The sequence below is a fragment of the Lepisma saccharinum genome, chromosome 1 (genome assembly GCF_977018435.1).
Source record: "Lepisma saccharinum chromosome 1, izLepSacc3.1, whole genome shotgun sequence".
Classification (NCBI taxonomy): domain Eukaryota; kingdom Metazoa; phylum Arthropoda; class Insecta; order Zygentoma; family Lepismatidae; genus Lepisma; species Lepisma saccharinum.
Genome location: NC_139229.1, coordinates 93,349,030 through 93,367,039, shown reverse-complemented (window position 1 = coordinate 93,367,039; position 18,010 = coordinate 93,349,030). Strand labels below are relative to the sequence as shown.

At 35.6% G+C, this 18,010-nt stretch overlaps 1 protein-coding gene across 2 annotated transcripts in view; it reads left to right on the top strand.

The window, feature by feature from the left end:
• Window positions 1–18,010, top strand: part of LOC145984607 (uncharacterized) — a 50,459-nt gene that overhangs the window by 18,522 nt on the left and 13,927 nt on the right. For both annotated transcript variants that reach the window (XM_083118218.1, XM_083118217.1), the window contains exons 4-7: window positions 6,145–6,275; window positions 12,153–12,329; window positions 14,006–14,156; window positions 16,173–16,288. In XM_083118218.1, the coding sequence (XP_082974344.1) occupies window positions 6,145–6,275; window positions 12,153–12,329; window positions 14,006–14,156; window positions 16,173–16,288 (575 nt within the window). The remainder of the gene's footprint in view (window positions 1–6,144; window positions 6,276–12,152; window positions 12,330–14,005; window positions 14,157–16,172; window positions 16,289–18,010) is intronic.

The window sequence follows — 18,010 nt, the reverse complement described above, 5'->3', positions numbered from 1 at the left end:
TGCCTGCCTTCACACCTAACCTTGAACAAGGCCCTAATTTTCCATCCTTGTGACTTGGATTTTCAAGACTTAGGAAGGTTTCAGACCGAAGGGACACGCGATACATGTCGATTGGAATGGGCCAATCAACAGCAACGTTTCACACCGTAGCGACACAAAAGGCCGCACAAACCTAATCTTCAGGCGACACGGTGTGAAATCTCCCTTATTAGGCCACTGTCATTGTCACTTTGAAGTAGTAGCTCTTGTTGACCACAGAAAAAAATTATCCTCAACCGGTGATAATGCTCCTCAGTTTTCTTCTCTCTCCTATATTTTCTGTGCTTGTTCACTATACAGGCAACACCTTACGATTTGATGTACACAGGACATGTACTATGTAGACATTTTAACGAAAAATCGGTTGAAGTCAAGGATGACTAGGTGGCTCAGTTGGTAGAGCCCTGATGTGGGTCCTGGTAGAGCCTGCAATTTCCGCCTAACATGTCTACATATGCAACATCTTCTTGCTTTCTCTTATCGACATTCATAAAAAAGTATTTTTTATATCATGAAATTCTCAGAATGCATATACGACATTTAGTTCTGGCAAAACTAAATCATCACTCAAAACTTTGATTTTCAGTTGATCTATGCAGTTTATTTCTGTTTTAATATCCGGTACTGATGAAATATTCACTTTAAAGAGAGAGAGAGAGAGAGAGAGGCCTTGATTTCTTCGGCCCTCGAACCGAGCTAGCACTACTTTGAGGTCCCGAAAGTTCTGGTGTCGTCAATGTCTTCATTTTCGAATCACAATATCTTATGAAGCAACCAGAGGACGCTGACTGATCTGATCACCAATCGACTGTATGAATTGTCACTCTTACCTCTGAAATCTCATTAACCGATTCTTTGTACAGATCAATCGAAAAATTGAATCGGCGTATTTATATCCTCATTATATTGTAGAACGTTCCGCAGATAAAACGATTCGTTAATATCGCCAGTAATTGACTCCTTCTCTCATTCAAGAACGTACCCTCTCTCGCCTTCCAGAGATTAGAAATTACAACGAATCGCCCTACGTGTGGCTCTACCTTTGTTGTGCAGCTTCCAAATGCTGACAAGTCTCTACATAGTCCTCAAGTGCGCTGAGTCAACACCGAAAGCGTAAGAAAAGTGTATGTGCAATATTACCAACAACAGGGTTATAGAACATTCTCAGTCTTGCCTCGATACTTGTCTATCTCCTTAAATCATCGTCACATTATTCAAAAAGCCAAAAACCTAATTTTATCTAGTGTAAAATAAAAAAAATCCTGGGGGGGAGGGCTCGAGCCACATCAACCCCACCTTGGATACGTGCTATTAACAATAACAGGGTTATAGAACATTCTCCATCTTGTCTCGATAATTATTTCTCCCAAATTATCATGACATTATTCAAGAAGCCAAAATCCTAATTTTATCTAGTGTAAACAGAAAAAAAATCCTGAAGCGGGGCTCAAGCCTCCTGATTCCCACCTTGGATACGTGCTATTGACAATAATAGGGTTATAGAACACTCTCCGTCTTGTCTCGATAATTATTTCTCTCAGATTTATAAATTTATTATCTTCACATTATTCAAGACGCCAAAAATCTAATTTTATCTTGTGTAAATTTAAACATTTCCTGAGGGGGGGGCTCGAGCCACCTCATCCCCACCTTGGCAACGTGCTATTAATAATAACAGGGGTATAAAACATGGTCCGTCTTGCCTCGATAATTATTTCTTTCCTTAAATTATTGTCACATTATTTTATTTCACACCACAAGAAACAAAAAAAACTCATTTTATCTAGTGTAAAACTAAAACTTTCGGGGGGGGCTCGAGCCCCCTAAGCCCCCCCTCTGGATACGTGCCTGCCGTAGCGTACCGCATGATATGGCAACACCGTGATGCGTGTTCCTTCAGCTCTCAATACCAAACTAATTTTGCGGCAGGTATAGTTGGGTCATTCCACGTCAGATCGACCAGGGACTCCAGTCATGGTTATTTGATTTCAATGAAATTTGGCATGAAGGTTCAATCATGTCTGGAAGGCTTGTATTCCAAATATTAGGTTCCTCCGAGAAATAGTTCTAGAGTTATAGCCTGTGGGAGAAGGTGGTGCGCAACAGAAAATGTGATCCAATTATGAGAAATGAGCCTCAGAGCTAACTTCAGGACTCAATAACTTTGGAACTATTGATCACAGCCTAGTGATATTTACACACCAACCAAACAATCCTCTCACCGAGGAACACTTGTTTTGCATCAAATTACTCTCAGCTTGTTTACGTTAGCAAATAAAATACCCCAAAATATGCCTTAAAAAGCCTTATGTGACAAAAAATGCATATTTTGTGTGCCTGCTGTTACAACTGTAATCCAACCAGGAAGGTGGCATTAATTTTTCTAGTAACCCTGATGTGAGCTCAGTATGCACACATTATGTCGTCTCCATATATATCAGCCAATCCATATTATATGTGGTTGAATATGCAAGAAATTGAAAAATTACTGGAAAATGTTGGATTTTTGAAATGGTGTAGCACAAAAGGGACAAGAGATATCCAAGCCAAGTTGCATACACTACATAATTAGACCTTCCTCTAATATCTTGAAAGGTAGGTCCCGTCACACCTTTTTACCTGTGGTACTCGAATATTTAATTATCCATTCCTTTTCTGAAATGAAAGGGTGTCCTATGATAGTCAATTCACCCTGTCAATATGCAAGTTCCATTTTAAACCATAACGTTCCGGCGTTGCCTACATGGGGGCCTGATGAAATTTAAATTTCGTAAAAATATAGTTTTATTTAACTTTTTTCTTCTTCTTCTACTTGATAAATGAAAATTAATTTTATTCAACCATAGGCATATTGTCTAGTGTGTACGAAAGAAAACGAGATATACATTTTAACTCTAGGATTCATTGTTTCCGAGATAACAATTTTTGGAATTTTGAATTTCCCGTTAAAAAGCATGGCTTTTATATTGGAAAATATTTTTCTAAGAAAGTGTCATCAGTAAGTGCACAATACTTGATACGAGAATGAAATACATATTAGGCAATACGCAGGAACTGTTTTGAACCCTTATGTCCTGGCGTTGCTTACGTGGGGGCCCGACGAAATTGAAATTTTCTAAAGAAAAAATAAAATTATTAACTTTCATCATCTTCTTTTATTTGGTTAGTTCAAATTGGATCTTTTCAACAATAGGTGTGTAGCTGAGACTGTACTGAAAGAAACAAGCTATAGTTTGTAAGTATGGCACTCATAGTTACAGAGATATAAAGCTTCATTTAAAACCCTGTGCAATTTTAAACTTCCCCCTGAAAACGTGCTGGGCGTTGAAGTGTCTACCTTTACTATGCACTAGGGCCTTCCAATAACAAGTTGAAATTTTGACATACATTACAGGAAGGTCTAATTATGTAACTTGGCTTGGATATCTCTTGTCCCTTTTGTGCTACACTATTTCAAAAATCCACCATTTTCCGGTGATTTTTCAATTTCTTGCATATTCAACCACATATGATATGGATTGGGTGATATATATGGAGACGACATAATGTGTGCATACTGAGCTCACATCAGGGTTACTAGAAAAATTAATGCCACCTTCCTGGTTGGATTACAGTTGTAACAGCAGGCACACAAAATATGCATTTTTTCCCACAAGGCTTTTTAAGGCATATTTTGGCGTATTTTATTTGCTAATGTAAACAAGCTGAGGTTATTTTGATGCAATACACATGTTCCTTGGTGAGAGGATTGTTTGGTGTGTAAATATCACTAGGCTGTGATCAATAGTTCCAAAGTTATTGAGTCTTGAAGTTAGCTCTGAGGCTCATTTCTCATAATTGGATCACATTTTCTGTTGCGCACCACCTTCTTCCACAGGCTATAACTCTAGAACTATTTCTCGGAGGAACCTAATATTTGGAATACAAGCCTTCCAGACATGAATGAACCTTCATGCTAAATTTCATCCAAATCAAAAAACCATGATCTGGAAACTTTTCTCAAATTACTCGATTTGACATGGAATGACCCAGTTTTTAATTTTGTGAAGAAATATATTAATCAATCATTGTCTTGATTCAAGTTCCTTGTGGTGGGATTTTCCAATATCAGATCAGTAGACTATTTGTTTCATGTAATCATTATTCATCCTCCTTGTTGTGATAGGCAAAATGATTCAAAATAAGAAAAATAAAATACAGTAAGTGCGCAAGTGGCAAGGAGAATTGAAATAACAAGTGTTCATTGTCTGTTAGGTGCTTTTTTAATTTTAAAAGGACTTTGTAAGGGCCTGTTTTAAATGTTTTTAGTGTGTTTCTGCCTAGAAGCAGAACGGGTTTTTTCCATTCTGTTCCTGAATGGTTTCATAAGTAGATTAAGTGGATCAGGTTTGGTAGTCTTAGCATTATAATTAGAGCAAGATATTTGATGATTTTGCTTTTTTTTTTTTAAGACAAAATGGTTGAAAGATTACTTAAACAGAGTGTCTACCAGTCAAGAATGTCAAGAAAAAGATAAGAAATTATGCTTGCGGTCAAGAATTTTTGCTATTTTGTTTTACAGTATAGTGAATTTACGTACTGGGATTTCATAAAATTGAATATTTGAAAATCAAAATTGTATTCAGATGTGGTTAAGTTTTATTCACTTTGATTCTTAAGAATTACATTCTTGTATGTGTGAAGTTTTGTAAAAATATTAAATAAAGTAATGTGCCCATTTCCAATCCAGGATGAAGCGTGCCAGCATAAATTTCTACATGCGTTAATAATTAAAGTAAGTCCGAATCTCTTGTGAGCTTCAGTTTTCATGTTAACCGGTCTTGTAGTAGGGGTTTTTCTTAATTTCTTAATTTCCAACTATACCTAAGTAGGAGGCCATTAAATAAATGTTAAGAAAAAGGGGGGGAAAGGTCAAGAATTTTGGAATTGTTATTTTGGTAGACACCCTGTTAAATATATAAAAATGTGTATCATGAAATAATTAATTAAGTAATGGCAATTTGTTTGGGCATTTTGCTTGCATTTTTCATCATTTTTGGTCACTTTTTAGGTCATTTTGAGCATTTTTAATAGTTTTCCGGAAGTCACTGGCATTTTTCCTTGTAAGATTTTATTTATAATTGAATATTTCTGCTTGTTAATGCTTGTCCATACATAAATGAACAACATATCCAGGAACCATAGTAGACTTTAAGCCCTGCTCCTATTTTTCAAGTTCTGTCAGATAAAACATTTTCTCTTTCTGACTGAATTAAATCCAGTCAATTGCTTCAGTGGCGGTAGTGAACAAACTTCTTCATGTACATGCCTTTACTAGCAGAAGATAGGCAATCATTTTTATTTGTGTTTTCAAAGCCAATACTGGATAAAATTATTTTGTGTAAATTGATTTTATGTTGCATATATTTGCCACTTCTGCAGTAATCAATGTGTTTCTTACAGGGTGGATGTCCAGGGAAATGATTTATAGTAAATTTAAGCATTTTGTAACGTCGTCCATTAAATTGCTCTCTAAAAATGATTCATTACCTGTTAAGGATTTAATAATAGGGAAATGACTTTAAAAAGTTATTGGGGCATTCCACGGAAAATAGTCCTACTCCACGTGAATAACAAAATGAATTAATTTGGATTTTTTTTTTTAATTGCATTAAGGTTTATATGTTTTTCATTGCATATTTGATAACAAAAATTATTAGCATCACTAGCCCATATGCTTCACAGACAAATGAAGTCAAACTTTGCTACAGTTTTAAAGTGTCACACACGTGACACATTTTCGTTATTTTTTTTTAGCAGACACCACAAAGCACTTCATAATTCTATGAAATCTGTTCAGCACGAATATTTTAATCCAATCGCATGTCTAGAACCTTACATTTTGTGTTTGAATGTCACACACGTAACACTAAAATACCCCTATCGGTTATTTTATTTTTTAAATTTTTGGATTTTTTTTTACTATTTTTAGGTCATAAATACCTTTTTTATTTGGCATTTTTACAAGTTATTTTACAGTGTTACTATTCATGTTTTAAATGTCAAAAAAACAAAGTGCTGTTCTTGAATTGTATGTTTGCAATTTAAAATAGACATTTATTTTAGATATTATGCTGCATAGCATGAGAATTGAATGGGAAGCAATGATGGCAGTGAAGAGCGACACAAAACACTGTACAAAAAGTGAAATCAAACTGATGCTTTCTAGGGCATGTGAGAAATTTGGATACAATGCGGTAAGTAGATGATCATTCATAATTGATTAATCACTAAATTTTCACTTGTATAATAATATACAACAGGCCCTTAGCCATACAGGGGCCAGGAGGAGGCTCAGAATAGTGAACATGTAGACAGCAGATATTATTTCGCTCACAACTTGGTGAAGGATAAATTTTCAAAACTTGAATTCCAGCTATTACATTCGTTCATCTTGTTTATGAGGCGAAGTCTAAGTAGCGGCAAGTATTAGAAGATTCTCTAGACTTCAGAAAGTTCTTTCATAGAGGAGGTTCTTTATCTGTACCTTCGTCAACAGCTCCCAAGTTTTGCAAATAAAGGGAAGTTTTATTGCTTCGGTTGGAGGTGGAATGTATGGTAGGCATATTTATTTTGTGCATTTTTTATTGTATTGTCATTTTCTATTATCATCAAAAGTAGTATGGAGTGTGTAGTAAGGAATGATGTCAGTAGCAGTCAATTAACACTCCAAGAGATGTTTTAGAAGATATAAGAAAAACTAGTATTTGTATGATATTTCTAAATATTTAATTTATATTAACTAAATGACCCCCCCTCATCTACACACATAATTTATTTTCATTTAATACTATTAAACTTTTAAAAAATGGACTTGGTTTGCAAAGGCCCTCCCCTGGAGATCAATTCTAGCTACGGGCCTGATATACAATAGAATACAGACAACTTTGACATGTACACTTTGCAACATCTTATTTGACCGCCCTGAAAAATTTCAAAGTCCGGAATTCGTAAATTTGGCAGCATAACGCTTCAGAGCCAACTAAGAGTAGCCAACTTTGCAACATTTCTTCTTCCTGAATGAAAACGCTCGTGATTTTTTTTTTCATTCTTTCACATTCCATAAAGTAAAGATACTCTAAAGCAGTAATAAAATACATGAGTAGACAAAAAAATGTTAAGTAGAAATATGAATGTTGAAAATATTTCAAGATTCTTCGTTCTGAATTTGAAAATAGGAAAATGTATGTGCATTGTGAAACACTGAACAGGTTCTCATCCACGTGGAAAGAATTGCAGTCACATTTGAATGCAAGAAGGCAAATTTATGATGATTTTATGCGAAATGTTTAGTAAAGATACCTTGCACAACACCAAACGATTCTGCAAAGCGTGTCTTTCCCTTGGTTCTTGGCGAAAAATGGTTCGAAACTCCGGCACAATGTTGCTTCAACTGAGATTAACGTGTTTTACTGGGATATCTGTTAGCAATCTCCTGGAGTAGTTGGTTAGATGACAGTACTTTCATTTTTTTTTTACAGTTTTCGTCAAGATCGAAACATCGTAGGTTCAAATCCCACCCTTTGCTTATTTTTTTTCCCATTTTATTTACCGAGTTCGAAGTGTTCTAATAACGTAATATAATATTATATGATATTACTGTAAATATTTATGCGATGCATGCTCAGTGGCGGCGATTGGGTTTCAAAACTGATGGGGCAATGGGGGGGATGGGGGAGGGGTTAAGGACAGTTTATTTCCCTTGGTAGATAATGTTTAGCATAGTGCTGGGTCATCTGCCCCTCCACACTCCATAAAATGTCTCCACTGTGCATGCCTCAAGTGATGCTTCTACTAATATTTTTAATGTTTCAGTGATTGGCAGGATTTTAGGAAATGCTTTTCCTTTCATTCAGCTGTTATAAGTTAACACATATTAAGAACTTACATGTCAACTTTCTGCATCCGGTAATGCTGGACATAAATCGCATAAATATCAACGGAAATATCCAAGAAACGTAGATAAGCATTCTCGTCCAAAGCCTTTTACTTCCCGAAAAAGATTTTGCAAAGAAGTAGGTTTGAACCCATGACCTTCCATTCCATAAGCAAACGATCCCCCTATACCACACGGTTCACGTTATTTTATGCACTCGGTTCGGATCCCACTTTAAACTGTAGGTCCAGTCCCGATTAGCCTTCTATGACACTGTAGTCGGCCAGCATCTGAAAATACAGTTCTGCTTCGCATATACCAGAGTGTAATTGCATTTAATATTGTGACTAATTTTACTTTAAAACCACATATTAAAGCGATAATAGTGTCCAGAAAAAGAACCTCAAAGTAGTCTACACACAAAGTATTTTAATCCATTGCCAAACATTTCAGTTAAGAATAATATTATGCTTTTCCATTGACCGTATTTTCGATTCATGGTGAATTTGCTAAAAGGACCATGTCAAGAAATCTAAATATGTAAGTTTTACTAGTAAATGCATTTAAAATGCACGAAACAACAGGGGAGGAGAAAAATAAACCTCAAAAATAAGTAAAAATGCAAAAAAAAAACTGTTACAAATACTGACAAATAAACTAAAGGCCGAAAAATGCAAAAAAAAATAAAAAAATAAATAAAGAAATGTAAAATAGAAAGTGTTTTCCGGCTCTAACTGAAGGGAAACGGATATGATATCAGTTCGAGCATTGTTTTTAAGGGTCAGAAAAAAAGTTGATTTTTCATCAACTTCCGGACCCTAATTAGTAATTATGACCATTGAAAAAGTTGGAGGTAGCTTACTTAAAATTTTCTTGCTGAGGGATCATATCGTCCCATATCTCCACTTCATAATAAAGAAAAACATCAAGTTCATATTTCGAAAATGACTTGCAGTTTTCCACCACGAAAATATGTTTTTCATAGTTTGAAGTTTGTTAGTATTATCTTTCAAGGTTTCCATTGTTTTAATTTCACACATATTTTATATTTCATACGTTCCTCTCTCTTTTCATACAGTCTTTGGAAAAAAGCTGAAGTTTCTTGTCAAACGGGGTCTGGTTCAAATGACTCCTTTTCGCTCTCCTGTTCCTACTTTAAACAAACAACAAAATACTTCGTAACTAAACGATTGCTTGTTCAAAACACAGAATTTTTACACAATTTACAAAACATGACAAAACGCCAATAGATATGTTCATCTTTTTCCCTTTCAGCGTTTCTTGATTTTATCTGAATTCGTTTCCTCATGAAAATTGCCATGAGGAAATTATAGTCATGACATTATGTGTGAATTGGTTTCTTCAAACTGGTAGCAAATTTTAACATCAGCTACCTGGAGAAGAGGTAGCGTGCTTGATTCTTACGAGGAAGGTCGTAGGTTCGATTCTCCACCTAGGCAGATTTTTTTTTCAGGAGTATATCGTTGGGTGTAAAGTTTATTCACCGTGCTAAGAAGTTAACATTGGTCTCTGTATTTCACGAGAGGAAAGGAAGTAGTAAGAGAAAGTTATTTCGATGATAGGAGGAAGTCACATGCCACGTGGAATGCGCAGAATCAAGTTACAGAGAGCTAAGTCTGTAATGGTGGTTTCGAATATTGCAAAGTTAGTGGGGAAAATTTGTTATATCTGATACTCGTACTTTCTGTTCAAAGAAGACAAACATTTTAGATACAAAGCAGTGAGGGATTAACGATCATTATGAGGTTTTGAATTTTTTGTTTGTCACTCACTATATAAATACTTATTAGTAGATTCTTATCGAATCGGCCTTCGTCGCAATAACAATTTATTTATGTTAATTAGCAATTTACTATTAGTTTTAGACGCATGGTAAGATGGTGGTGAGGGGATTGGCAACAGTCATTACGAAGGAATGGACATAAAATTACCAATCTTAGCAATTTGAACTCATTAAACGCTCTCCTACGTTACAGTACTGCACTACATCACTACTTAACATAACTGTGTATCTTTTTTTAGTATATCGAAATCAAATAATCAATATTTAGGTGTCAGTGAAGAACAAACAATACATAACTTAAATAACATTACATTTTTAATCCTGAATACATATATATGATTTGTGAATTAATCATGATGTGTGTGTTAACACAACATATGAACAATAACTAAAAAGAAAAGTTTTAACTTTAAATCCTGGAAATCTCCAACTTCTAAGGGGAAATATGCGCAGAAGGGACGTTCCTCAAGTGTGCATCGGATTTATTTTTTAAATATTCTAATATCAACGGTATCTTTTCAGCAAACAAAAAAAAAAGAAAGAAAAGAAAGAGGAGAGGGTGGGATTTGAACCCGCGACCTTTCACGCTTGATGAAAAATTAGGATAGCAGTGCCTAACCAACTGCTCTACGTTAACTTAATGACGTTATACCCTTAAAAACATGTTGACGTTTATGAAGACTCCCACCTTCCTGTGTTTCAAGCACATTTTCTCGACAAGTCGTGTAAAATATATGTTTTTGAGAACTGTTCAATATTATGCAAGGTATTGTAAATGAAATGTCGCATAAACTCCTCATAAATTTGCTTCTTTCTGCGCAAACTTGATGGCAATTTCCTCCAGGTGGAGAAAACTGTATTCAGTGTTTCAAACCCCTCAAATTTCAAGTTGCGCAAGCAGAATCGTAAAAATTCCTCAAGTTTCTTTTTCCAATTTATTATTTCTGTTTGATTGTGTACTATAATAGCGGTTTATAGTTTCTAAGTTCATGGAAAGTGTTAAATTGAAAACCTATCACCTCAGCGTTTTTCGTCTAGTGGAAGGGCCACTCAAAGTTGGCTACTCTCACCTGGAGCTGAAGTGCAATGTTGCTAAGTTTACGATTTCGGGACTTAGAATTCTTTCGGGTCGGTCAAATAAGATGTTGCGAAGTGTACATAAAAATATCATACATACACATTGTATATGGATAGAATTTGCACCAAATATCTGAAATTGCCTTGGTCACTGGGCATGCAGTCACATCAAGAGTTTCTGGGTGTGAGTTCCAGCCAGTTTCATTGTATTTGTTCCGTCATTTAATCCTTATTATTGAGATTAACACCTCGGTGCATTCTGTGGCAGAGTGGTTAGCGCAGCACACTACAATGCCAGGGGTTCCAGGTTGCCCAAATATGTAATGCCAGTTGTTAGACGGGTCTCCCTGATGGCACAGTGGTAGCATCCTCGCATTGTAATCAAGGGGTCCTGGGTTTGATACCCGGTGGAGGCACATAGTGGTTCAGATTCCATTTTAAACTGTAGGTCCAGTCCCAATTAGCCTTTCTGTGCATAAAGTGAACTTAAAATTAAAACAACAATTCAATCAATCAATCAAAACAAGTTGGGGAAAGTATGAAGTAGTCAGTATAGATCATGAAAATTAATAAAATGTCTGTCTGCATCCTAGTGCCTGCATATGTAGTGGTGGTGCAAGAAATGCATGGTGTGTAGTGTAACCAAGAAAAGGAAGGAACTAGATGAATATGGTCTAATCCACCAATGGCTTTATCAAACACTTTATTTGTCTTGTATTCTTCTTTATTTTTATCAAACTAAAAATAATGTCAGATGATGGGAGCGTGTGTTCTCCCTAAACATTACATCAAACTGTGTTTAAATTACATGAAGATTTGGCACACACAGGAGATGTACTACATAAAATTTTTCAGCGAAAAAATGCAGGCTCAACCAGCACTTGAACCTGGCATACAGTGCCATTGCTCTACCACTGAGCTACCGAGCCAGCCTGTGTGGAATCGTCTCTACTAGTGCTACCGCAATGGTACATCTCTATGCTGAGAGGAACCGGGCAATGTCAACGTCTACAGTGTTTCAAAGGCTACAGATTCTGAAAAATTCTACATAGTGTGTTTAAATGTTTGTAACAACAGTAAATTTCAAGATTAATAGTTCTACAATGAAAGCAATACGTACATGCTAGAAGATAATAAACACTGTTCTCAATTCTTAAGTTTGGATTATTTCTTATGATAATTATTTATTTGTTGAATTTAAACGCTGACATAGAAATCACACATTTACAGAAAGTTTGTGTGATTTTGACTTGTCATGTGCTACTATAGAAGTAGGAACGAATTGGAAGAACTGATTGTGATTGTTTTTCTTTACAGATTATTGAGACTGAACTGTACAATTCAGCCTGCTGGATAATCGTATTGCACACACGTCGTCCTGCAAAGGGTAAGAAGGGTGCAAAATCTGTCCATGGTCCGCGGAAAAAGTCCGTATTTGTATATCACCCTTCAGAAAAGTACTTTTTCTGCTCTTATAATAAAGAATTCTTAAAGGTGAGATAGACAGACTATTGAACTAGTTTTATTTCTCATGTGGTTTACGGTTCTTACAAGCATAAAAACACAATATTTGGTGTAACGCCATTAAGGGAAAGAGTGATACTTTTGCACCAGGTATGGATTTATTTCAATATCGTCGGAATGGGCACCTCTACTTTACAAAACTCGGACTACATAAGAGAGTATGAATTTCTCCCCATGTTGCAAGTGGAATCGATTTTTAAAGTTGATTATTAAGCAAGATACGATCTGTAAAAACATGATAATAAGTGTTTACAGAATCTCATGTATTACTTATGGAGAACCAACTTCAAGTTATGGCTAATCAAATTGGAATTTCGACTTTTCCTCCGACAACTGAAATCTTAAAGATGAGTTCTTTCCATTGATATGTTTTGCTGTGCCATCGGGGATTTGATATTCCCAAGAGAACAAATAAAATAATAGTCTCATAAGTGTAATGCTAAGTTTTCTCCTGCTCCTACGAACACCCAGCACACAGACCTCTGTTTTCCCAGCTCGCCGTGGGGGAGTAGCAGTTTAGGATCTCGCGGCTGGCTCGACACAAACTGTTTCTCCTGCCCTTAAATGTCTGCTGAAGAGAGCATTTGTTTTCCTGAAATGTTTCATTAAATAATGTTTTTATATATTCGTAAGAACTGTAAACTACAAGAGAAATAATTCTACAATACATACAATACAGACATACAAGAAAGATTAGTTAACTAGTGTTGCCAATAGTTTGCACACAAATATATTGATTGATGGATTGATTTGGTTTATTTTACTTCACTTGTCTGCCACTTTTGGCTACTCGCAAAGATAAGGATGAGTGATAATATAATGAAGGAGCACTCGCAAAGAACACACATGCCCAGGCTGGGATTCAAACCTGGCACCCCCTGGCATTGTAGCATAATGTGCTAACCACTCAGCCATTGAGGTCAGCACAACTACATTGAAAACATGTAAACTAACATGTTAAAGTATGTATTAATATTAAAAATGGTAATAGGAAAAGTTTTAAATTGGAAATAGTTCGTTATTTCTCAATGTTTGATGGGAATTGCCTAATACGTTAAGAGTTCAAGAAACATCACTGGATATCAAATTTACCCAAATTTCAATTTCTATTAGTCATTTAGATTTTTATATCAGTGGAAATTTTACCTCATTTACTACAACAATTTTTATTTATTGTATATATTAATTAGATATAATGGAAATAAAACACCAATGCAGGCATGCAAGTAAAATACAAACAGATCTAAGATCACATGGGAGAATACTCCACTGTTCGATATGTGGCTTTTAGATATCTGATGAAACAAACCTCCAAAATTAACTTTATCTTCAAAATCCTGTTCAAATGTCCTTTATTTGCTTTCACTTTTGATAATTATGGCTCCTACCATTCAGGAAGGTTGTTGGATAGCAGTGGTTAACAACCTATATCAGTGAATTTACATGCATTGTCTCTGATCTCTACAAAACCCATGAATGAAGTTCAAGGAAGTTGAACCGACAAAAAGTGATTCCATTATTCTCCTAAAATACATCACACTTCTGCCTTACTTGCTGATGTTTACAGTAACGCAATACTAATTTTATATATTTTCTGAATCTCTGAAGAAGTGAAAAATTTCTAATGTTTTGTGATTTTATTTAAGGTTTGGAGAGAAGCTTTTGACTGTGATGACATTCGCCCGTGTGGCCTTAAGGGTCATAATTTGGACTCCCTCCGGAAAATGCTGCAGCAGAAAGAATCCAAAGCTGTTTGCGTCAACTCAATTAACACTGACCCTCGTGATGTCATACCAGGTATGTTTATGAAGCAATACAAAATAATGTATTCTGCTTTGTGCTGAAATGTACATTTTACATTTGCATAGGCTCCTGTGTGGCCAAATAGTTTACAATTTTACCTCAACACTTAGCAAACTGACCTGAAAATATTGTTTTTCCATGTAGACAGATATTTTTTTTCAACAGAAATTTCAATCCACATACAGTGCAACCCAGATTTTACATTTTTCCTGCATTTTAAGTTTTTTTTCAGCCTGGCTTCCTAAAAAACATAAAGTCGAGGTTCCACTGTAATACACGCACACTCATACAATGTGGTATTTAAGAAATTTCCAGTAAGGGGGGATAGGGGAATTGTACTGTCTAAACAGCTTAAGATAATGATTTTATTCCACATAAAATATCCGTTTCCAACCATTTGTGGGGCATCCCTGATGGCACAGTGGTAGCGTTGTCACCTTGTAATGAAGGGGTTCGGATCCCACTTTAAACTGTAGGTCTAGACCCAATTAGCCCTACTGTGCATAAAGTGAACTTAAAACACCAAATCAATCAATCAATCCAACCATTTGTTTTGGGAACTAGGATAAAATTATGCCTCTAAAGGATAATAACGTCAAAGTACAAGTTATTCTAACAATTTTCAATAATTCAGGTCTCTTAATAGAGTTTTACACTTTATTGGTGTCTGTGGCACATAATTATTAATTACTTTCTTTCTTCTTTATTTTAATCTTCATCAGGTGACTTGATAAAGATAAACTTTTTTCATCAACCCACCAGGTGAAGACTATTTTAGAACAGTGGAAACATTGTACTAAAAATTATTGAATCCCAAAAAAACAATCTAGAAACCACTTATGTTCTTATTTATAAGATGTTGGGACAAGATATGAGATATGCTTTATAATTCATATCTTTTAATATAATATAGAAATGTTAATTCCTTATGTTTTTAATTTCTGCAGTTTATTCTAATGAAAGTCTACATATTGATTGAATACTATTGTACGAGGCACATTTCAAAAGAAAGGACCGATTGAATATAACAAACAATAAAAGAAGTGTAGCAATCATGTATTAGTGGTTACAAACACCTACATATCCACTTCATTTTTCAACGTAGTCACCATTATTTTGCAATCACTTTGGTATTGTTGAACAAGGTTTTTATACCCTCCGCATGGAAGTTTGCCATCTGAGAGTTCAGTTAATCCAACGCTACCATTTTTCATCAACTCAGTTTTTTCAAATCTTTGAGACATAAGCCACTTTTTGAGATACAGGAAGACATGATAAACACTAGGTGCAGGTTTCGGACCATTTGAGGAGTGATCAAAAAGTTCCCATCCGAATCTCTTGACTTGTCTAGAGACAGTGTGTGGTCTAGTGTTGTCATGGATAAGAACATTTCCTGATCGCAGCATTCAACGTCATTGGTTTTGTGTGGCATGTCTGGTTTGTATAGTGTTTCCCAGTATGCCTGCGACGGGATTGTTCTCCCCAGCTTCATGAAATACCCCAAAGAACACCTTGTTGATTCCTGAAAATGGCAGCCATGACTTTTCGTGCAGATGGAATTTGCTTGAACATTTTCCTTTGGTGGGTGTGAACGCACTACACCATTACCGTACTTTTCCTTCACTCATTACACTTGGACCATACACTTCATACAATTCTCCATGAATTTCGGCTACATTATGACCTTTGGTGTTAAGATATCAAATCACAGACCGTACTTCTCTACTCGCGGGATTGTGTAATCGCGCAGCCATTTTAACATGCTCTAACGGATAACCAACAGCTGACTGGCGAAAATATTACTGCTGGGTCACCAATGGACTAGTTGATGTTACTGCGCAGGCGCGATACAATCACTGTTGACAATTGCATTTTTATAAATAATCTGCCCTTACTTTTGAAATGTACTTTGTACATCAGGGAAGTGTTTGATATCAGATTTTCCTGGCAGAATTGAAATTATTGCAGTTTAGAAGAACAGGTGAAATGTTTATTGTTATTATTTTACAGATGTACCAGATATCCACCCTTGTATAAAAGATAGGACCAATTCTAGTAAAAGGAAAGCATATACAGAACTTTGTTTTGGTTCAGATCCTCCATGCCTTGAAAACTTTACTATTGCGGTAAGTACTATTAATAATAATTATAACCCATGGTGCAACAGCCCATTGAGGGCCTGGACCTACTTACCGAAATACTTGAATGTTTTCTCCAAATATTCAACAACCTCTGTAGCCCAGTAAATGAAGGACGAAAATTGGTGTCGAGCTGAAATAATTTATAAAAAACTACTTTTTTTAGGGTTTGCTCTTTGTTACTTCCCAAATGAAATCCCAAAAGACCCCTAAAATGCCATGTGCGCATCACCTCCAAAATGGCGGACAAAGATAGTGGCCGGGCTTGCAACACATGTTGTCCTTTTTTCTTTAATCGATAATTTAAAGCTGTCATTCCTGTTTTCACTATTTTACTCAAGAAATGTTGGTGAATCAGATTATATATTAAAATATCCAGAAAATACATATTTAACGATACTAACAACAAAAATGTTACTTTATTATTTCCATACAATTTCATTTCTCCACCTTTAAATATATATATCTATAAAATTGAGAGAATAATGAAAAAGATTCGAAATGGAATCCGTAGAGATTTTATCTGACTGCAAAACGATGCTCTTGAAAATAAAATTTATCTTACGATAAAGCGATAAGGGACTATTTAACGAGACACGAGTGAAGCTGTTTGTTGTTCACCCAGCTATGCATATTGCACTTTTTAAGAGGCCCACTCATTTTTTTTCTGTCACATAGGAGGAAGTTCTTAAAGATGATTCTGTCCAATAATATTGCTTGGTAGGCTTAATATGTGTAGTTTGTTGGTATCGTATCATTCACATCATTCATACTACTGCAAGATAACCCACTTTCATTAACATGCATTAGCTCTTAAATAACAAGTAACGGAAAATTTTCGTTGTAATCACATTCGGAAAACAAACACTAGGATTCTTGGTGCATGTAAAATTAACTCATAAACTCTGTCGAAAGGTGTATTTAAAAATAGAAGCGTACCAATGCACAACTCACTCACCACGTGATCTGCACTTATTAGCAGTTGTTTACTTCCGTCTCAGAAGTTCTACTCATTGTTGTCTGGCATGTTTTCGGTTCGTGAATGATTTTTTTTCCGCCACGATCTGTCATTGTGGAACGTTCAAACTGATTTAACATAAAACACTGTAATTTGATTACTATAATATTTTTTTTCTCGCATACATATGTGTGTTTGTAGGTGTCCGCCCTTGTGTGTTTCTTCGTGTTGTGATCTATGAATGTTACGATGGAAGTAGAACTGGATAGCTGCGTTATTTGCAAGATACCATTGAGTGCTGGAAAAACTGTAAATATAACTACGCGAGGGTTAACAGCTCTGGTAAGTTAGATACAGATTTTAAACATGTGAGCAGTGTTTGTGTACATATTGACTGTCGTAAGAATTACACTCGAGTGTCTACTATTAAAAAGGATATTAAGAAAAAATCTGAGGTAGATGAAACTGCCACCCCCAGTACATCAAGGGTTTCAACACGCATTGCGGCATCACCTTTTGATTTTAAAAGGAATTGCTAGTTTTATTCCAAAGAGGTGTCATTTGAAATCAAAACTAAAAAGCATAAGAAATGTCGAAGGTCAATTCATGAAGTAACTACGCTTAGCATTAAGAGGACTACAGAGGCTGTTCAGCATATATTTGACCAAACGTGATTCCTTGCCCCTGCACTCAGAATGAACTCCTCCAACCTTGGTCGGGCATGTTTGTCAGTGTAGTGTGTGAGCTGTAAA